Source organism: Seriola aureovittata, chromosome 17, assembly GCF_021018895.1.
Source record: "Seriola aureovittata isolate HTS-2021-v1 ecotype China chromosome 17, ASM2101889v1, whole genome shotgun sequence".
In the NCBI taxonomy this organism is placed as follows: domain Eukaryota; kingdom Metazoa; phylum Chordata; class Actinopteri; order Carangiformes; family Carangidae; genus Seriola; species Seriola aureovittata.
Window position 1 is genome coordinate 20,358,990 of NC_079380.1, and position 21,901 is coordinate 20,380,890.

A 21,901-nucleotide genomic window follows, 5' to 3' on the forward strand; every position below is an offset into this window, starting at 1 on the left:
ACAGTTCACATGTGGTGCTGTGGCCTACAGCCACACATTATATTTGTACTGACTAAAGTGCAGCCAGCAGCCTGATGCATGACTGTCTGTGTCTGTCATTCACTCATGGATAAAAGTATAATAAGCTTTTTCAGGTGAGGGTAGATTCTCTATTTCGACATTATACCTAAATGTGGGACTGTCAGAGGGATGTTGTAAGATTAAAAAAAAAAAAAAAAAAAAAAAGATGTAATAATCTGGTGGCCCTGATATTATTGCTGACAGGCCAGTTTTGGCCCGCGGGCCACCAGTTGCCGACCACTGCACAATATGTGACAAAATAATGAACTAATTAAAAATATCAGTTACTGTAAAATTATGACATCTAAGTCAGGTTTATGGATACATGATAGCTAATATTGATTTGAGCCAAACATTAAAACTGCACTACTCAATATTTTATATGAACAATGGATCAAATTACTATTTGTAAAGTGACAACCCTCCAGAGAATTATCACTTTGAACCCTAGACTTCCCCTCAGCTCTACAGAGCCCTTTAGCCTCTTTTAGCTAATTTTGGCTTTACGACCTGCAACATTAGTCTTTCGGTTCAGTCTTATAACTCTCAATAACCTCGTCTCCAGCAGCAGAAGGCAGCTGTTCTCAGAAAAATGCCATAATGACAAATGGCAGACAGCTAGCAACTAGGTGGTTAAAAATAGCGGAACAACCAGATATTTTTCTCACAGAGCTAACAGTGATAAAAGGCAAGGGAATATTAGACTTAAGTCCATCAGGTGTCTAGAGACACAATTCCAGACACTAATTTTGTACTGTGTCTACTGGATGTGTAAATTAGCAACTGTATGCTAACACGTTAGCCATATGAACTCTGCCATATAAGGCAATATATAAATATATATACTTTTTTCGCTGCCCCCAAATGGTCAAAAAAAGAGAAAAACTTTTATTGTTGCTGCTCATGTTCGCGAAAAGATAGCAATGCTTCCTACACCAGTTTAAGGTCGCTAGCGGCTAACAGTGGTGTTCTGTGTTGAAGGTTGTCGCGGCTCAGAGGCAAGTCCTCACAGCTCTCCCACCCCGTCCAGCGGGCCCCATGGAGGCTCCAACGAAGAGATCTGGGTACTGCGCAAGCCCGTGGCAGGTAACTAAGCCGCGCTGCGCTGAGCCCTCAACCCCTGGCTCCTTAAGCTCCGACCAGGGGTCAAACAGTATCTGACATCCGTTCAAAATCCGTTCTTTTCTGACTGACACTACCTTTCAAGTGTCTACGTCCCCAAGATCAGAATCCATCCATCCGTTTCCATGAGCTCAACGATGATGTTGTTTGAAGGCTTTCAGATACTCTTTGACCTGCTCCTGACAGTCTCCCATGTCCTGCTTATACCTCCATCTAAAGCTTAGTTGAACTCAGTGGCCTCATGTGTAGGACTGCAGCCATCTGCATCAGTCTACAGTCTGTGTGTGTGTGTGTATGTGTCTTTCCAACTCGACGTATGGAGACATTTTTGTGTGAGAGAGAACATGAAAACCTTGGAAAGAAAGGAGAGTGAGGAAGAGTGAGAGAAAGTGTGTGTGTGTGTGTGTGTGTGTGTGTGTGTGTGTGTGTGTGTGTGTGTGTATAAGCAAAAGGTGTGTCTTGTTTACGCCACTTCTGTGTTTGTCCTTTAGTCGTCCTACAGTCGTCTGTCTGTCCCTCCATCCCATCCACCTAATCACATGCTGCCCAGTGCATTTCAGTGGAGAGTTACACCTGTTACCATGTTGCTTTGGATTCCAGCTAAACCACTCAATGTGTGTCTGTGTGTGTGTGTGTGTGTGTGTGTGTGTGTGTGTGTGTGTGTGTGTGTGTGTGTGTGTGTGTGTGTGTGTGTGTGTGTGTCTGTATGTGTGTGTGACTATGCATCCATCTGTTCGTTGCATGTGTGCATTTGTATGCATAAAATCTATACATAATGTTTGGGCGGTTGCATGCGCGTGTGAATGCATGTTTGTATGTTTTGTGTGTATGTGTGCATGTTTGTGTGTGTGTGTGTGTGTGTGTGTGTGTGTGTGTGTGTGTGTGTGTATGTGTGTTGCAGGTGGAGACCGAAGCAGTGTGGGTAGTTCTGGCAGTGTCACCAGTGTGCGATCGTCAGGCAGCGGTCAGAGTGCCGGCAGTGCACCTCACATCCTCCATGCACAGGCTGAGGGGGTTAAGGTACGACACACACACACAAACACATGCATGCAAACAAATATTTGTATAGTCACTACAGCCATTTTATAGCTGGATATTAATGACAATCAAAGGAAACTACTAATAACCAAAAGGGAAAGATTAGCTGTAGTGTCAACAAAAGCAGCTGCTGAAATTTTAAGTTACAAGATTTTTCACTTTATAATTTTGAATGCTGGACTTTTACTTGTTATGGATTATACTAATTAATTTACTTGCATTTTTACATGAAATCCTTGATAATTTGGTTTCATGTTTTACTTAAGCATTATTTTTCCATCACTAGAAGAAACAACAAAGTTTAAGCTTAAAATCCAAACATCCAAAGTTGTTATTTATCAAAGGTGTAACACTCAAAACTGCTTCATCAGGATTGAGTAGGTTGCTCAGATTTGATTGACAGTGACCTGGCAAACAAAAGCAAGTAACTCTAGTACTGTCATTACATTTTGATTTCATCATGATGAGTTGTGCCCACTTTAAACTAATGTGAAGACCACAGACAAAAGTCTATATACAAAAATCTCCCATGAAATAATACAATTAGTTATTCTAACTTTGGCAGAAGGTTTTGTGTTGATGTGGGACCCCATCACTCATAAACTCCGTCCTAATTCAGGGGCTGGATCCTCCAGAAGACACGGCCTGCAATGTCGTAGACTGCGAAGGCCGAACTGAAATGAGACAGTTTTTACAAAAACTTCAGGTTTTAAGGCCCTTGCTTTTTTTAACAATCGTACCGTTACATGTACAACTGAGGTGAAACCCAGTACTCACATTTAAAAGTGTAATCCTCTGGCTCTCTGTCGGTGTTGTTTGCTGGCATAATATTTTCAATACCGGCGCGCAATGAATCTTGGGATAGGTTGGGCCACGAAGGATTCACACGTTGGAGCCCTCGTTGCCCTGGAAAAGAAACTTGTCAGCCTGGTCACATCGCAATCAGTCTTCAAATGCAGCCCCTTGAGAAAATATGTTTCAGAGCCTTTAAGTAATGGATCTGAATACCTCTTCCACCACTGAGTGAATAATGATTGAATATGTACTTGGGGTTTAATGAAGCAGTTCTTTGAAAGAAATTCCCATTTACCCTATGGTTAGTACCAAATTAGACAAATTAAACCTAATGAGTATGTTAATGGGCTGAATCATCAAGACCAGCTGTGGCCTTAACAGTCACTAGATCTCAGCCCAGTTGAACACCTATGGGAGATTTTGCAGCCCAGTGCAGAGCGCTCTCCGCCATCATCATCTAAACACCAAATATGTGTTTAGGATCACCCATCTATATGCTTTAACACACCTATAGACACACATACAGCCACAGAGACATGCTGTGCTGCATGCTGTTAGTCTGAAGCATCCGTCAAGGTGCTTATTTATAAATAGCCACTTGCATGTTAGAATTTTTTGAGCAGGAATCCTGTTAAGAAACTGCAACTGTGGCACTTTTTAAAACTACTAAAACATCCACACAGCAAAAGTAAACCCAGTACAGCCTGGACTGACCGGTAGCATCTGTCTTCTCTGTGTCTCTCTCCGCTCACTTTTCATCAGTGTAAGGCAGATTTTTATTGCAGTCCTCATACTGGGCTTCAGAACCAAGGTTTAAATGTGATTCATGTAGCAAACATCAAGCATACATCACTTTTTCTCCAGACAGACTTATGTACAGTGATCAATCTACTCTCAGATGGTGAGGTTATATAATTGGAATTTTGTGTATCTGAAAGAGAAGGCAGAAAAGTCCACAACCAATTTACTTTTTCCCTGCCACGCGTACATACTTGTGTAAAGGTATCAATGTACCTTGAAGGCCACCGTAGGTGATTTCTAGTGAACATATGAACAGGAAATGGAGTTTGCTGGTCATGCAGATTGAAGCAAATGGTAATACACCATGGTATATTGACGATTTACTGGAGAATAAGAACAAGTTGTTTAGCTATAATTAGCTAGTGTTTATGTGTTATGTTTAAGCGTGACTATATAACCTTTAAAAGAAAGATAACACATTCTTTCTCCAACAAATAAAAAACTGAAATCATTAGCACCTAAACACACTCTTGCTCAGTTTAATACACTCAGGAGTTTTGCTGCTACTGCCTTACTTGGTCTGGTATGATCAGTAGCTTATGGTGTCTAACGTTAGCTAATATTAGCAAACATAGATAGATGTCGCTGTGTAACTCACATTACTGAGTCAGTTTTGCTGACTATATGACTCATCACTACTTATGCTACTGTTACACTACATCTCAGTATGTCACAGATAAACAGTTCAATGGATTCGTCAGTAAAACAAGATGTAAGCATACAGTACCTCACAAGCAGACATGTTTGTTGTTGCTTACTCAAGGTCAGATCACCTGATGTTGATATCTTCAATACAAATGACACAAGAACATTTTTGGAAATGGAGGAAGTTCAGTTTATTTATCTTGTAACTGTCACTTGTGGCCAGAGTGGTGGCTGTTGAGCAAAAGCTAAATAACATCACTTTAAAGCATTAACATGTCCTTAAAAAATAGATACCTAAAGTTGCACTGCAGGAGCCTTTTAGCATCTTTTACTTCTTTGTTTTGTGACCCACAACCGTACTGTTTTGATTCACTGTCACTGCTCTTATCAGTCGAGTTTCCAGCAGGACCAGGCAGCAGTTTTCAGTGATAAAAAATCTGATAAACTCACTCACTGTGCACTACCAAATATTTTCCTCAGGAGTTGGTGGAGACCCAAAACAGAGCTAAAAGAGAGTGAATTTTGGACTAAATTTGCCAGGTGTCTAGAGATATGAATCTAAATGAATGCTAAAGTTGCTCTGTGCCTGCTGGATGTGTTAATGTTAACTACTGTTTTATAATATATCAACTGTATACAGTATTCAATATTTGCAGCTTGTTTTGCTGCCACCAAGTGGTCAAAAAATCTATCAATGCTACTGTAATGCAACACGTTGTTACATGTCTGTTAATATGGATGTTTGTATGTGCTTCTGTGTGTGTGTGTGTGTGTGTGTGTGTGTGTGTGTGTGTGTGTGTGTGTGTGTGTGTGTGTGTGTGTGTGTGTGTGTGTGTGTGTGTGTGTGTGTGTGTGTGTCTGCAGCTTCTAGCCACAGTCTTGTCCCAGTCTGCCAAAGCTAAGGAGCATCTAATGGAGCAGTCCAAGTCCGTGGACCAACCTCCAGGTAGGACATGGTCGCGGTATCCATGCTTGCAAGTGATGTGAATCTGGTGAGAACGAGGGGGAGAGAACATTTATTTTTAACAGAGAGAAAAGATGAAAACCAAGGAGCAGGAGAGTTGGATTAGAAAAACAAGAGTCACGGTCCTCTGGTCTTTTAAAAATGTCATTATATCACTTATACACAGATTTTGGCTGGTTTAACAAACAGATGGCCAAGGCAGGGGATGTAGGAGGACGTGTAGAAGGGTGTGATTGGTTAAGAGGGCTTGTTATATCTTGGAAAAGCAAGAATGTGATTGGTTGTGTGTCAATGCAATGAAGGAGACTGACCAGAAAATAAGTTGTGGAGGAGGGTAGAGGTCAGGCTGGATGACGAGTAAACTCATCTGTTGATCAAAACAAGTTTACAGCGATAGGGCGACAGCTTGACACTGGCCAATGATATTTCTCCCAGCAGGCTCTGCCAGCTCCTCTCGCACATCGAGCCAATCGGGCTGTCCACTCCATGAAGCGCCGCCTTATGACGCCACTGCAACCAGGAAGGGGGAGGGGCCAGGCGAGGGGAAGGTAGGACAGTCCCGAAATCCCACAGATACAGTCCTCTACAAACACACGAGTGAGGAGAAAGTCACCACTACCAACATCTAACTGCAGCATGATGAGAATGTAGCTCCTCAGTCACCTAAACCACAACACTCTCCCACCTACACACACACTCTCTCACACACACACACACACACACACACACACACACAGACACAAATAGACACCAACATGTCCCAGCGGTTTCTCTCGCAACTGGCATCGTCCGTGCTGCGAGTGTTCGGATGCAGCCATGACACGGTGAGTGTGTGAGTGGATCCCTGGCTTGATCTTGTTTGAGTCTGTGAACGAGGAATTTTGTATACAAGTGTGTGTGTGTGTGTGGTGTGTGTGTGTGTGTGCGCGTGAGAGAGAGATGATTCTGTTTCTTCTTCTCTTGTTTATCTATTACCTGCTATCCATCATTATCCACTGCTTTTGGTTGCAGCTTCTCTTCTTCCATTGCGGTATTTTTTCTTCTTTTGCTGAGAGAAATGTCTCTAATTTGATCGTTGCTAGATGCACCTCAGGCAAGCATAATAATAGTTAAGATATTGGAGTGTGTGTGCGTGTGTGTTTGTATGTTTGTGTGTGTGTGTGTGTGTGCTGGCAGGTGTCCAGCAGTATGCATGGCGTGGGTGGAGGTGTGAAATCTGAGCTTACACGATGTACAGTAAGCTGTCATATACTGTAGAGTGTGTGTTTATATATGTGCGGGGGCCAAAATTTAAGTTCATGTCTCATTGTATAATAATTGCAAGCCTGATATACCAATGAGCATATTTAAGAAGCAGGTGGTCGTGGTGGTTGTGTGGGAATCGCTTGCCCGTGTGTGTGTGTGTGTGTGTGTGTGTGTGTGTGTGTGTGTGTGCTGACATGTAAGCCTTGTTCTCGAGGCCATCTGTCCTGGTTCCTCAGTACCCAGCGTCCTAATATTTCCTTCGGCAGGGTAAAGAGGAAGAAAGAAGGGAAGGAATACTAATTGGCTTTGAGGGACAATGTGGAGGAAGAGGAGGGTCACGAGGAAAGACGAAGAAAAGGAGGAAAAAAGGGGGAAGAGAGACACAGAATGGAGAAACAGAAAAGAGACAGAAGGAATGTGGGAGTTTAAAGAGGTGCTTTCACCAGCATCAGCATCTAGAGGAGGACATTGCAGCAGATGATCAACTATTTTAACCAGCTCATATATTGTTTTTCCTTTACAGCTGATCAGGATTTGGGTTGCACCAGCTATTGATGAAATCATCACTAAATTTATATGTTTAAGTTTAGGTTTATGTTATAACTAGTATTTAATTAAAGTCATAGATCTATTAAAGTGATCTGACATGGGGTTGTGTGAGGTACTTATCTATATTTAGCGTGTTACCTGCAGTTGATTCAGTTCAGCGCGCTCTCAGTTTAGCCACTTAAACACATGGCCACAGAAAAAAGCTAATACCAGCTAAAGTGTACACTTTATTTTAAATCTTTTCACTTCTTCACTATCTTGTCGTCAAACAGCTCTTTCCTTTGGATCTACATTTTGTGAACAGTTGAACTACCGTACATCTACGCACAGGCATACCTACAGTGCTCACTGTATTACTCCGCAGATCAGCTTTTTGAGTTAGAAAGCAGAGTGTAAAATCGGTTAAAATAGTTGATCAATTAGCACATGTGACAATGAGTGTGTAATGCTTGTACAACCCTTTTTTGTCACCACCACTATACAGCGTTTTCTGGCCTCTATCCTTTAAAAGCATGCAAAAGAAACAACATAAATTCTGTTTTGTCTTTAATTTCCAGCTGTGAAGCGGTAAATGCAGATTAGCTTGATGGTGCTAAATCTGCAGCTCTTGCTGGTGCATACCAGATCCTTCAGGCAGGGCCTTCCTCCTTCCAAACTTAAGCCTGGTTTTCACCACATGGCCAAGCAGAGCTAACCGGGGCTAATACGTTGACCTTATCAGGAGCTACATGTTGTAATGCCAGTGAATCATTATAATCGTCCATAAGTGTATAATAATTTGCCTTTGTGACATAAGCGTAGACATAATGAAAGGATATACTGATAAGGAGAACAGTTTCTTGATGTAGTAACTATTATTGTGGGCTCTGTTTGGCCCTACTTGGCCCTGCTGAGGAAAAGTGGCTGTTAAAGAAGTAGACACGGAGCCAGTGACCGCATGCCCCCTGTCTTCTCTCCCATAGAGCTCAGAGGCCGTTGTCCAATGGCTGAGCGACTTTCAGCTGCAGGTCTACGCTCCAAACTTCCTGAGTGCAGGGTATGACTTGCCCACCATTAGCCGAATGACCCCGGAGGTAAGGCAACTGTACCCTGACCCCCTCAACCCCAGAGAGGTCACAGGCACCTCCAAGGACCACAATGGAAACAACTTTGATTTGTGCTGTCCTTGATGTTTTCAAGATGCATGTTTACCATTTCCTTGAAAAAAAACTGAGCACAATTAAATCACTCAACCAAACTGATCCCACCTATTCTTTCCCTGCCTCCTGTCAATCCTGCCCTGGTTTAACCTTTCACCTCTCACACTTGACCTGGTATTGACCAGCATCTCTCTCTGACCCCTGATATCTTTGAAAATGTAATCACTGCACTGGAACACTTTGAGCTAGTCTCTAAACCGCACATATTGTCATACTTATGCTAATGATGTAGTTTTTTAACATGTAAATTAAGTGAATTCAAAATATTCAAAAGGATATGGTCTGGGCTCAAAATGCCAAGTTGCTGGATTGGTGTGGAACCATGTCTAGCTTAGTAAAAGTATAGGCAGTATATAAAGTATGTTTTCTAAAATAGTTTGACATTTTGGGAAACGCGTTTATTCACTTTCTTGTAGAACATTAGATGAGAAGATAGATACCTCTGTAATGTCTGAAGGGTAAATATGAAGCTATCACCAGAAGCCAGTTAGTTCAGCTCATGAGAAATGTTAGCCATTTACCGCTTAGTCTTTATGCTAAGCTAAGCTAGCTGGCTTCTGGCGGAAGCTTCATATTTACTGTAAAGAAGTGGAATAGATCATGTCATTTACCTCCTCACCAAACAGCAAAGAAGTGTGTTTTCCAATATGTCGAACTATTCTTATAAAACACATACATTTTCAACAATCTCACTGTGATGTTTACTGCTGGTCTCTGTTAGTGGTCGTGCCTCTTAGTGGTCCAAACATTACTTAATGCAGCTTTAAGTAACAAGGACAAACGAAAGAAACACTCATCTGCTTAAAGAAAAGATCTTTCTATGATCCTTAGCTTTCATTTACTCTGTGAAAGTGAGGCTACTTTCCACGTTCATTTTTATGCAAAATAAAAATCAATAAAATAACCAAACTGCTGTAAAGCATCATGTACTTGTTGCTTGTTGCCTCAACATTTCCACATACTGAGTGATTTTATTTTACTCTCACTTCCATTTTGAGCTGCCAAGGTTCCCCCCTAACCTGAAGCTACATTGAAAAAATAAATCCAGTGCACTGAGAATAGATGTAGAAGTATATCCATACAACCCCCCGACCTTCCCCTCACCTTCAACACTGCTGCTGCCTGCTCCGAGGAGCTAGACCGACGCTCTCTGCCAAGCTCACCTACATACAAATAATTTATAGCACATATAAATTATTTGTATATAAACACTCCCTCCGGGTCGTAGTTGTGCATTCTGAAGGGTTCAGAGCTGAGCTGACTTTAAAAGAGCTTTGTTATCAGAGACATGCCATTAAATCCTTGCCCCCACTACTGTATTTTTATGTCACATCTGTATATAATTTATGAGCGATGCAGCTGTGTGTGTGCGCGTGAGTGTGTGTATAAAAGTGTGTTCTTGTGTGTCCACCACAACTACCACTGAATTGCACAAACAAAAGTAAATAGACATTGACAGGATGATGCACTGTTCAGTTTTTAATCCACACTCTATAATTTTTAATTTTCTTAGTTTGTATGTTTGACCTTATTTATCTATGACAGAATATAGTGAATATAAAAGTATAAAAAAGACTATATAAAGTATAAAAGTAGGAGCTGAATTTAAATGAAATCTTGGAGAATCGAGCTGATTGATTTCTTGTTAGTGCTTCCTTTGCTTTTGCTCTCCTCCTTGCTTTGCTGCTTTTCTTATCATTTTTAGACATTTACATTTCTGCTCCTTTCTCCTCAAACTGGCAGAAGCTTTCATTAGATGTCACGCTGCCTCTTGTTTCTTTTTGTTGCAACCTTTCCTGTGTGTGTGTGTGTGTGTGTGTGTGTGTGTGTGTGTGTGTGTGTGTGTGTGTGTGTGTGTGTGTGTGTGTGTGTGTGTGTGTGTGTGTGTGTGAGAGTGAGAGAGAGAGAGAGAGAAACTGCTTGAGTAATGGAGATTTTTGTGGAGGAAAAACCTGCACGCCACTATTGTGTCTTACTTATGTGTGTGTATCTGTTTGTTTGTTCATGTGTGTGTAGGATCTGACAGCTATTGGAATAACTAAACCAGGTCACAGAAAGAAAATGACATCGGAGATTAACAAGCTCAGTGTCACAGAGTGGCTGCCCGATCAGAAACCTGTGAGTAAAACTCAAGACACACACACCAATTATTGTAGATGCTTTCCTGGTATCTGTCATGCTAAAACTATTACTGTAATTCATATTTCTGTTGGTTCATCATGAAATGTCAGATGTGTTAATTGGTTGCCCCGGTTGTTGGTCAAAGTCTGGTGAGCAGTCGTGTTTGTGGTGTTCCTATAGGCCAATCTGGGAGAGTGGCTGTCTGCCATTGGTCTGAACCAGTACCACCAGGTGTTGGTGCAGAACGGCTATGAGAACATCGACTTCATCACTGACATCACTTGGGAGGACCTGCAGGAAATAGGCATCACCAAACTGGGTAACTAGTACAGTCACACAGACTGTGTGTGGAAGCATTAGAGACTGCTGCGATCAAGCTTCAGCACGATGTGATTTGTGCTACGGTAAAGAAAGCTGCTGTCGTGGTAAACGTTAGATTCCAAGGCCTGGGAATAAGCAGAGATAACTGGTTAGGGGTAGGGTGAAGGTAAGGAAAACACTTCACTTCCTGCAGAATTTTCCACATATTCCTAGTTTGGCGTAGACACGTTAAGTATGGAGGCCCGGCCCTGACAAAAAGGTTGTCAGACTGATGTCGCTATATGATGAAAGTTGGTGCTAGCTGGTGTTCACTGTGTTTTGCGATAAGTGTTTTCAATTAAGCTCACCCTCTCAGTGGCTGACTGTGGAAAAGGAAATGCTAAAATAGGGAATAGATAAGTGATTAAATGTGTGGCAAGAACAAAATATAAGAAAATTGAGGAGCTGAAGAATATAAAATGAGCTGGTGAAAGATAAATAGCGGAGTAAGTTCTATGACGGTGAAATTTAATCAATTTTTTTTTAAAAAGTTTTGCTTTTGTCTTAACACTGATTAAGTGTTGAAGGAAAAGCATAAAGCTTCACATTTCTTTTTACACTCCATTTTAATTATAAATAATTTCATTGAGAATTTTATTTATTGACATGATCAATTATATTTTTGACTAATAACCTTTTACTATATTTTGTTTCGCAGCTTCAGAAATGTTCACCCTCTAAGTTGAGGAAAGATCTACATATATACTGTGTATAATAATAATGATAATGATAACAATAATGTATAATAATACATTATGTATAATAATAATAATAATATAAAATATGATTTATTTTGATTAAAAATTATATTTAACATAAGTACTTAGCTTAAAGTTTTATTAATTAAACAAGAACGCTAATTCTAATCTGTTGATGTTGAAGGCCACCAGAAGAAGCTGATGCTGGCGGTGAAGCGACTGGCTGAACTGCAGCGTGGAACAGATGGGCGGGGCTCCCTCCGAAAGAAGCCTCCACCAATCACACAGCAGCAGGAAATCATGTCAGTGGACAGCCCGCCTCCAGACGGTAAGCTATAAACTTTTAATGAGATCTAAACGGACGTACCTCATGAGAGGTCAAACACCTTTGACCAGCTGCTGTGCTGTTAAAGTGAATCTTCATGTTAATCTAAAGAGTTTCTTCTTCTCTTCAGAGGTCATGTCTCCAAAGATGAGCACCTTCCAGGACAGCGAGTTGAGCACCGAGCTGCAGAGTGCCATGACCCAACCAGGCCAGGAGGTCAAAGCTCAACGAACACGCAGCCTCAGCAAGGACCACGATGAGGTGATGACAGGAGGCGGGGGAGGAGGCACCGGGCCGCCTAAGAAGGAGGCGCGGACTATGAGGCAGCAGAGCAGCCAGGGCAGCACGTCTTCCCACAGAGGCAGTGTCTCCTCTCAAGGCAAACACCGTCACTCCCACTCCCACTCCCACTCCCAGCCTGCTCCCCCCTACACGCCCCCTCACACTCCCACCAAGACTAGAACCTCATCTTCCTCCTCCACTTCCTCCGTCCAGAGCGCAGCTTCCCCGCAGGCCAAACCCAAGCCGGCCCCCCAGTTTATCCAGGGGGAGAGACCCCAGTCCCCGCGCTCACACACCCCTCAGTCTCCGACCCACCGTGGAGCTCTGTGTACCCAACCTCAGCCTCAGCTTCAGCTTCAGCAGCAGCAGCAGCCTCAGCCTCAGCAGCAGCAGCAGCAGCAGCAGCCGCCGCCTCTAGTCCAGCCACCGCACCAAGCACACCCTCAGCACCACCCACAGACACAGGTGATGGAGGTCAGGGAGAGCCAACAACCACAGGTCCCCCTCCTCTGCCTCCCACCAGAGGCTGAGCTGGCTGAGGGAGAAGGAGCAGAGCCCTCGGCGCTGCAGAAGAAACGCGCCCACAGCCTCAACCGATACGCCGTGTCAGATGGCGAGTGTGATGAGAGGGCAGGAGGAGGAGGAGGAGGAGGAGAAGGGGAAGCAGAGGTCATAAGAGGTCAGAACTCAGTTGTCGTCAGAGGGGACGGAGGTAAATACGCCACAGTGACCCACCGCGTCAGCCGCAGCCACTCGGTGCGCAACCAGGACAAGAACGCCAACCGCAACCAGACGCAGTCCTTTGCTCTGCGTCAGAAGAAGAAAGGGCCGCCCCCGCCGCCGCCCAAACGCTCCAGCTCCGCCATCTCCAGCTCCAACTCCAACCTGACAGATGCCAACGCACAGCAGCACACACTCACTACCACGGGGGGGATGCTGGACGTGCCTTACCACCAACAGCGGCGGGCCAGCGACCTCGGGGTGTCCGTGGAAGCAGGTGCTGTGGAGACGAGCAGCATGGGCAGCGTGAGGAGCATCGCTGCCATGTTGGAAATGTCTTCTATAGGGGGTGGAGCCAAAGGAATGGCGCTGCAGAAGAATTTCCTGCAGGTATTGTAGAGAACATTTTATCTGAGTCATTATAGAAAGTATATCTATATCTGCATTAAAGTTGTACGTGTTGTATCCACATTTCCAGGTGGGGAAAACACGTGATGCCATTGGTCTGGATGGCGAAGTGGTGAACCGACGGAGGACCATCAGTGGCCCCGTCACCGAGCTGGTGGCAGCTGCCAGGCGCAACCAGCCAACTCCCTCCGCTCTCCCGTCTCCCTCCGTCCAGCCTGAGACCTCCCCTCCAACGATAAATTCCTCCTCCCCCCACCCTCCGTCCTCCCCCCACCCCAGCTCGGGAGGCAGCGGCAGCTCATCGGAGAACCTGCCGTTTGCGGAGGAGGGAAGCCTGACGATCCGCCGGCAGGGTCGAGGAGAAGGAGAAGGACAGGTAGCTATCTATATATATGTTTGTCTATCTATCTATCTATCTATCTATCTATCTATCTATCTATCTATCTATCTATCTATCTATCTATCTATCTATCTATCTATATCTATCTATCTATCTATCTATCTATCTATCTATCTATCTATCTATCTATCTATCTATCTATATCTATCTATCTATCTATCTATCTATCTATGTAATGTAATGTGCTAAAATCAAATGTGATCTGCTGTAGTACAAATCCATAGTGAAGCTTCTCTGTTTTTATTTGTGTTTATCCATTTATCAATGTTTCTGACTGTTTGTGCAAAAATTACCTCTTGTCACGAATGTATGAATTTTCCGTTAGTGTGTATTTTGTGTCTGTCTGCAGGGGGATGGGGAGGCTCCCCAGGGAGACGGAGGTTTCAACCAGGATGACATCTCCGGCGCCGAGGCCACGGCGACCTTGAAGCGACGGCCCCGCAGCTCCAAGCCGCACCCCAACGGCTCCGACTTCACCCTCCAGGAGTCGTCCACCGTCAAGCGACGGCCCAAGAGCCGCGACAAGGAGCCCGAAGGCTACGCAGACCTGGCCGCCGCGAACGGAGAGCCCGTGGGACTCGGGCCGCCGAACACCACGCAGCCGGTACCCTACCAGAACGGCACCGCCACCGTGAGACGCCGCCCGGTGTCTGATGCTGGAGTGACGGAGCAGCCGCAACCTCAACCTCAACCTCAGCCCCAACATCAACCTCAACCTCAACCACAAGTGACCGCTGCTCCTCGCAGGGACAGCGTGGATCAAGGAGCTCCAGTAAGCAACGAAGGACCTCCGCAGAGGAAACCAAAGCCGCCGGTCTCCCCCAAGCCTGTGGTGGGGCAGATAAAGAGACAAGGAGGCCCACAGACCCCCCCACAACCTGCTTCCAACAAGAGAGTCCCCCTGCCAGGCCCTGGCACGCCTGGAAGTCCCGGTATGATGTGTGTCTGTGTGAGGTCTGGGTGAGGATGGGGGACGAGGAATTATGCAAAATCTTTTAATTATTAGTTAGGGAAAGTTATCCAGGTCCCCAATTCCAACATCAGCCACAGCCAATCAGAGCAGGGGAAGTCAAGTGAAGAAGTATAATATCAGAGAATGCTGCTGATGTTTTTGGGGACTTGAATGTCAGAATGTGCTTTGAAATCAAACCATAAATCCCGTCTGAGGAAGCCAGAAAAACGCCAGAATATTATTATTATTATTATGATCAGTCCTGTTAAAATAAACCCCTGCAGATACATGATGGTCATTTATGTTATGAAGCTATAAAATTTCATGTTTTTAAGATGCATATTGTTCTCTTTAGTCTCAGTAGAGGTCTGTTTTTCCAGCACTAGATTTATTCCACCACTTCCCATGATGCACAGTTTTTTGGCAAAGTTCCTGTTTGTGTGATATCTGAAGCCTTTGTTCGTGTCTTTGCTTGATATAGACGAGAAAATGATACACAGTCTTGTTTGGCCCTGTCAGGCCCCTGGGAGCCAGGAGCTGCAGAACAGAACTGCTTTATTTTTTAAGTCACTAACCCGGCGTTGTTCTTTTCTCTCTCTCTCTCTCTCTCTCTCTTCTCTCTCTCTCTCTCTCTCTCTCTCTCTCTCTCTCTCTCTCTCTCTGTAGTGGAAGGAAAGAAGATCCCTCCACCGGTCTCGCCCAAACCAGTGCCACCGCCCACGGCGCCCAAACCGGCCAAACTCATCCACTCCATGACCAGTCCCCCCTCCCCTACCCCGGCTTCTGCCCCAGTCAAACAGCACTCTGCGGTGACTCGGCAGACCAGCTCACCCCCCTCTTTCCCCCCTTCCAACACTCCCAGTCCGCCAAATGCCAAGCCGCCGAGCCCGTCTTCTCAGAGCCCCCACACCCCGCAGACCCCCACCACACCACAGACGCCCCAGACTCCGGCTACTCCCAGCCCGACACCGCCGCCCGTCAAGCCCCCTCGATCCTCCATCGGGGGAGTGTCGGTGGACAGCGGGATGGTTGGAGGCGGCGTGACGGCGCCCGCTGCTACGACAACACCAGACTTCAGTGTGGACTCTCTGGTGCATCAGAAACTGGAAGAGACGAGCGCATCGCTGGCCGCCGCTCTGCGGGCCGTGGAAGATAAGATACTGCGGCAAGAGGAGTGAGGAGCGCACACACTCTCATATACACATCCTCACACACTCAAACACAAGGCGTCTAGTTTCACAGTGGTGAACAGGAGGTAATGATTAATAATGCTGAGGCGGTGTGTATTCAGGTTTATTCCGGCACAGACCACAAGGCTGGGTGTGGTGATCCTGATGTGTGTGTGCTGTGAATACTCCCATTTATGTCGCAGTATAAACATTAAGCAGACAATTATTATCCTCATCAGATTGTCAGTCACAATCATTTCCCATGTAAAATAGAAATAAAGAAATATTTATAATACAGATTTCAATTGTAAATCTATCATTGTATCAGCATAAATTACACATGTGCCATGTGAGAAAGGAAAGCTTGGCAGGTGTAGCAACTGTAACTAAGGGGGAAGGAGCTTGGCAAGCAATCAAATATCCCCAGCTTTTCAGTACCAGTAACCACTGTGAAATGAGAGGCCCAGATCTGTCAATTAAGAGTTGAAGTATTCTCCATCATTTGGTATAATTATGTGTGTGTGTGTGTGTGTGTGTGTGTGTGTGTGTGTGTGTGTGTGTGTGTGTGTGTGTGTGTGTGTGTGTGTGTGTGTGTGTGTGTGTGTGTGTGTGTGTGTGTGTGCATATTTAGCTCTGTGGCTGAGCAGAAGACCACGGTTAGCATCCTGGACGACATCGGCAGCATGTTTGATGACCTTGCCGACCAACTGGACGCCATGTTGGAGTAACCACAGAAACCAGTCAGCGTGTCTCCACGGCAACGCTGCAACAGGAGTGACTCAGATGGCACAACAGGCAACACGCCTCTCTATCTCTCTCTGTCCCTCTCTTCTTCTCTTCATCCTTCTCTCTCCGTTGTGCCCCCCCACCCCCACCCCTCACTCTTCCCGTCGTCCGTCCGACCGACCGACCGTCGCTGCTCTGGAAAAACCTCTTTCATCCTCCTCTTCCTGCTCTTCTGTTGCTGATGATGAAAATGATGATGGAGCAGTGACACAGGTCTGGACAGACATGTCGCAGAGAGAGTGCAAGAATGAAGGATGGATAAAGAGAGGGACACCAAAAGAGAGAGGTTGAAAAAAAAAAGGACCAAAAATGTCTGATGGGGAGAGGAGATTGAAAAAAAAAAAATCAGCAGATGGAGAGATGAAGAAATGCAACAAAATGGAGGAGACTGCAATCAAAACATGGGTCTTTTAAGAACTCTGCGCGGACTTGAACAAACAAACTAAACTAATACTGATTGAAAAACCAACTGTGTAATGAATCATAGTATGGTATGTGTACATTCTAAGCATGGAGAGTTTATATCTACTGAAAAAGTCCTGCATTAGCACACTAATATATAATATACCGATAAATATGAATCTCTAGCTCTTTGGTTTGATGTCTTGGTTCTGTGTGGAATGGTGACCTCTGGTGTTGTGACGATGTAAATGACTTGGTGGAAAAATTTTTTATCTGTGACCAAAACGAGACTATCCAGCTCCGGGAGTTTGTGTGTGTGTGTGTGTGTGTGTGTGTGCGTGCGTGCGTGTGTGTGCGTGCGTGTGTGCGTGTGTGTGTGTGTGTGTGTGTGTGTGTGTGTGTGTGTGTACGTGTGATCGGGACAGTGTGACAGGTGTATGTGTGTTAGCTCTGGGTTCAGCTTGTGGATTGTTGGGAGTTTCAGGATCAAATCCAGTTTCCTGTCCTGGCTGCATCCATCCACTCAACTGCATCCTCATCATCACCCACAACACACACACACACACACACACACACACACACACACAGGAGAAGCACAATGACCCATGCAGCCAGCGCACGCACACACACACACACACACACACACACACACACACACACACACACACAAACACATGGGAGCCTGCACAATATAAGCTAAATGAGAGAAGGGGGGGGGAGAAAACTGCAGCAAGGCTTCAGCAGATTGTCTTGGAAGCAGACGTCAGGTCTCGGAGGATTTCAGGATGCACTTAAAGGGGTTTGAGGTGCAAGGTTTTAGCAAGGCAAGGTAAAGGCAGTAGAGTTGGTGAGTTCTTCAGGAGGATGAGTCTCGGGGGTCAAAGGTCAGGTCAGCTTTAGTTGGTCCAAACGCCCCGCCCCCCCGTCCAAACACAATGCAACACAAGAGTCAGAGCCTTGTGTCCAGAGAGAGCGAGGCCAATGAACTCAGCTCCACCCAAACAGTTTCAAGTCCTCCTGATACCTGCTGTTAATTCAGTAAAACAAGGGTGTAGCAACAAACTTCAGGTTTCCCACACTCCCACACAAATCTGAATAACTTTTTAATTTAAATTCAGTGACTGAAAATCGGTGTTGTTATAGACACATGAGATTATGTGATTTCAATGTTAATATATAATCATTTTCAAACAGGGATGCACTGATCCAACTTTTTTTTTTTTTTTTTTTCCAGTATGTTAACTCAGGGTATCTGCTGATACCGATCACCAATCCAATAAAAAGATTTTAAAAAAAGTTTCAATTTAAAATAGATTTGAATAGTAGTTGGAGTTTAATGCGATTTTCCCACAATAGTTCAATCATCTTGTTAAAGATTCTTCGTCGTAAAAAGTCGTCTCCCTCATTTAAAACCCAGAGATTGTGATCATGCAAATGTGTTTCTTCTCACTACTAGTTGAACTGGTGAACTCAAACTGTTTCCTGCTTCACTGAAATGTCATTTTGTCATTTAATGTGCGTTACATCACACGTCTTTACGTTGTATAATGGACCAAGTTTGGCTGATGCACATGTTGTGATGTCACAAAGTCCTGCTGGTACATCTGTGTGTTAAACTCAGGATATCAAGTGAGCACAGCAGGTGAATGTGAAAACAGCCTTCTGGTGTCAAACTGTGCATATACCTTGTTCTGCACAGTGACACTCACAAACATCGAAATGAGCAATAAGCAAAACACATTTTTGACTGGAGGTGGGCTTTAAAACCTGCCATGGAATTTACTGGAATCATTTTTATGTAAGGTAACATGAGGGCAGGGATTGCTGTGGAGTCAGCAGTCTGTCTTGAGTGTAACTGATAGTGGAGATACTGAACTTTCAAGTGATGCAATACCTGAATTTAATGAGGAGTGATCCCATCTGGCCGATAAAATCTAATTAATAAGATCAATATTGACCCAGTGTCAGTGCATCCCTACTTTTAAGATCCCATATTGATTATTTTTGTCAAATCTATAACTTTCCGACATCCCTGTGCGGGACCCTTGAGTTTATTTCTCCGGGATATGAAGAAAAAACACAAAACACTATATAACCAAAACCCTTCCTGACACCTTAGCCGACAACCCCTCTCTTTCCGTCTTTATCTCTCTCATCCCACGTTCTCCCAAAACCTCCCACCCCCCTGTTGCCATGACAATCTACATCATCACGCCCACCATCCTCATCGGCATCACTGTGGTTACTACACAGTGTGTTGCCATGACAGCATTTTCATGGGATTAAAAAGAAAAAGAAAAAAAAAGAAAAAGATAAATGTGTTAAGATGGAGCAAGTGGTGCCAGAGATCTGTGAAGCTGGATGGTTTGTTTCAGTGCAACGTTCAGTTCCTAAAACCAACCAGAGCCTGCATCCAGTGAGGTGCAGTGCTCCATTTGCACCTCGGTCCATTAAGAAAATCACAGTCCCATAGCAGCCACACTCCTTATATACATGAATAAGAATTCAGAGAATAGTTGTGGTATTTAAATTATGATCACATAGAGATTATATATATGGATATTTGCAAAAAAAAAAGTGTATTTATGATGTATGTGTCATCCTGAAGACTATTTTTCAAAGTAAACAGATCTAATGAGTGTTGAATCAGTTTGCTTCTCCATGCTTAAGTGGTCCGAGCTGATGAATCATTGTAGGATACCATGTTGGGATATTTCCAGAAAGTGTTTTTTCTGTTTGTATACTTTTTCTTATTGTTATTTTTTTTTTATTTTTTCCTCTGCCTACATGTGTACATGTATCCAGGTGTGGCGATGTGTATAATACAAGCAAATTCTTGTTGTTTAGTTGTATTATTTTCAAATTGTTTTAAATGCAACGTTCATTTTTTTTTTTTTTTCTTTGAAACATGTGCCTTGCTTTGTGATTTTGGTCTGACTACAATACAGTAGATGGGTATGTACAAAATATGGGGATCTCTCTCTTTCCTCTGTTTTCATTATTTATATGTCGCCATAAAATATATAAAATCACATCTGAACAAAACACAATAACTTACAGTGATATCTTTTCCCCCACTTGCTGTTCTGTTATTCACAATCAGTTAACACATACAAGCCTTATTTGTCTTTTTTTTTTTTTAAACTGAATCTTCTTCATCAGATTGAAAAGTTAGGGACAAATTTATTCCAGTAAGACAGCTACACTTTGACCACTTGCGATCACATGCTTGCTGGAACAGCAACATCTGGCTCTCCCGAGTTAGCTGCAGCATTCATGTGCTAATTTGGCAGAACGTTAAAGGTAGTAATAAAACATTTGGGGAAATAAGCGTATTCATGAGTTATTTGAGAAGATTGATGCCATTCTCATGTCTGTATGAAAATTACTAAAATACAGCAGCAGGTTAGCTTGGCTAAGCTTAGCAGAGAGAACAGTAAAGGGGGAAAGCTAGCTAGCCTGCTAATTAGCATGTTGTTTATTTGATTCGTACAAAAACTGGAGTGTAAAAATGACATTGTGGTTTTTTTTAGCTTTGGATAAAGTCACGCCAGCTGTTCCCCAGTAAGCTAAGCTAACCCGCTGCTAGAAGTTATATCATATAAAGAATGAAGTGAGCATATTTCCCAAAATGTCAAATTAATTTTTTAAACTGTAGATTACCAAAACATCCCTATAATGAAAACTAACCAGTAAAATGCCAGTCATGATGGTTGGTCCAGCTGTTAGTGGATGTGTAGTAAATTTCTTTTTACTCAAACAAAAATTTCTGTGGGTAAATTTCATATGTTGGTAAACCCGAAAAGTTCTGATTTGTCAATCCAAATGGTTATCAGAAATTTCCATGATAGTTCATGACGTTTTTCCACTAACACCCATAGTAACTCCCCCCTGTACTTTAAACTTGTTACAACCACACAGACATACCTCCCATCATCCACAACTGGAAGACGACATCCTTGCTTTTGAACTTGGCCCGTCATGTTAAAGCAACATTTAGCCTTTTCTCCTCCATCCTTCGGTCTCATTTTGGTCATGTGTCATGTTGTAGGTGTTATTTTGAAGTGTGTGTGGGGGTTGGGGTCTGAGTTGGATCAGGCTATGAAGGTGAAAAAACACAGTTGGTCAAATATGTTGTGGAGCAAAAGTAGTTCATTTTCTTTCTCAAAAGAAAAAGCCAAGCTGTTTTTATTTGATTTCCCGCCTGTGCTTATCTGAACAGATACTGGACCGGTGTCTCCTCTGCTCTGCAGTGACTGTATGTGAGTGCTTGAGAGGCCGAGTGTGTGTTACGTGTTGCTCTGCTATTGACTGTATGAAACCTGTGTGCGAGTGTGTATGTGTGTGGACAGTGGTGTGCTTGCAGTGACTGCATCTTATGGCCATCTGCTCTGAATAAATAAATGTTATATACAAACTGCACTGTCCTCAGCCTCCCTTTGTGTTGAGATGTGAACTTTATATTTTCACGGTCCTCCTCCAGGGGGCAGCACATGACTGCATTAATACAGCACTCACAGTCCTGTTAGTCTCCTCCATTTTGGTAAATTAGATCTCAATACATTTAGAAAATGTTAACAGAGGTAAATGAAAATATCAATACCACTCATGCCTGTGGGGTAAATGTAAAGTGACCAACAGCATCCAGTTAGCTTAACTTAGCATTGCTTTTTCCCCCCTCAAACATAGGTAAGTGGTTGCCACCTGTTTTGGCATGTGACGCTTTGAAAAAAGCTTTAGTTACTTATGTCGCTTTGTCACTGCTTCATGTTTACAAGTGGAATGTAGTTCAATCAAAGGATGACTTTTGATGCCTTACTATACTAAGACGTTGTTATGACATTTTATGGCTTACTATAG

General features: G+C 43.6%; 1 protein-coding gene across 9 annotated transcripts in view; it reads left to right on the forward strand.

The window, feature by feature from the left end:
* The window catches only part of caskin1 (CASK interacting protein 1), a 106,740-nt gene extending 85,279 nt beyond the window's left edge, over nucleotides 1-21,461 (forward strand). For 2 of the 9 annotated variants that reach the window (XM_056400706.1, XM_056400713.1), the window contains 13 exons: nucleotides 1,042-1,146; nucleotides 2,084-2,202; nucleotides 5,326-5,407; nucleotides 5,861-5,973; nucleotides 8,182-8,292; nucleotides 10,435-10,536; nucleotides 10,720-10,858; nucleotides 11,782-11,925; nucleotides 12,053-13,314; nucleotides 13,403-13,708; nucleotides 14,058-14,664; nucleotides 15,351-15,858; nucleotides 16,485-21,461. In XM_056400706.1, coding sequence (XP_056256681.1) covers nucleotides 1,042-1,146; nucleotides 2,084-2,202; nucleotides 5,326-5,407; nucleotides 5,861-5,973; nucleotides 8,182-8,292; nucleotides 10,435-10,536; nucleotides 10,720-10,858; nucleotides 11,782-11,925; nucleotides 12,053-13,314; nucleotides 13,403-13,708; nucleotides 14,058-14,664; nucleotides 15,351-15,858; nucleotides 16,485-16,581 — 3,695 coding nt within the window. In that variant the 3' untranslated portion in view covers nucleotides 16,582-21,461. The remainder of the gene's footprint in view (nucleotides 1-1,041; nucleotides 1,147-2,083; nucleotides 2,203-5,325; nucleotides 5,408-5,860; nucleotides 5,974-8,181; nucleotides 8,293-10,434; nucleotides 10,537-10,719; nucleotides 10,859-11,781; nucleotides 11,926-12,052; nucleotides 13,315-13,402; nucleotides 13,709-14,057; nucleotides 14,665-15,350; nucleotides 15,859-16,484) is intronic. The other 7 variants (XM_056400710.1, XM_056400714.1, XM_056400708.1 and 4 more) reach the window with 6 other exon arrangements.
* The last annotated feature ends 440 nt before the right edge of the window (nucleotides 21,462-21,901 follow it).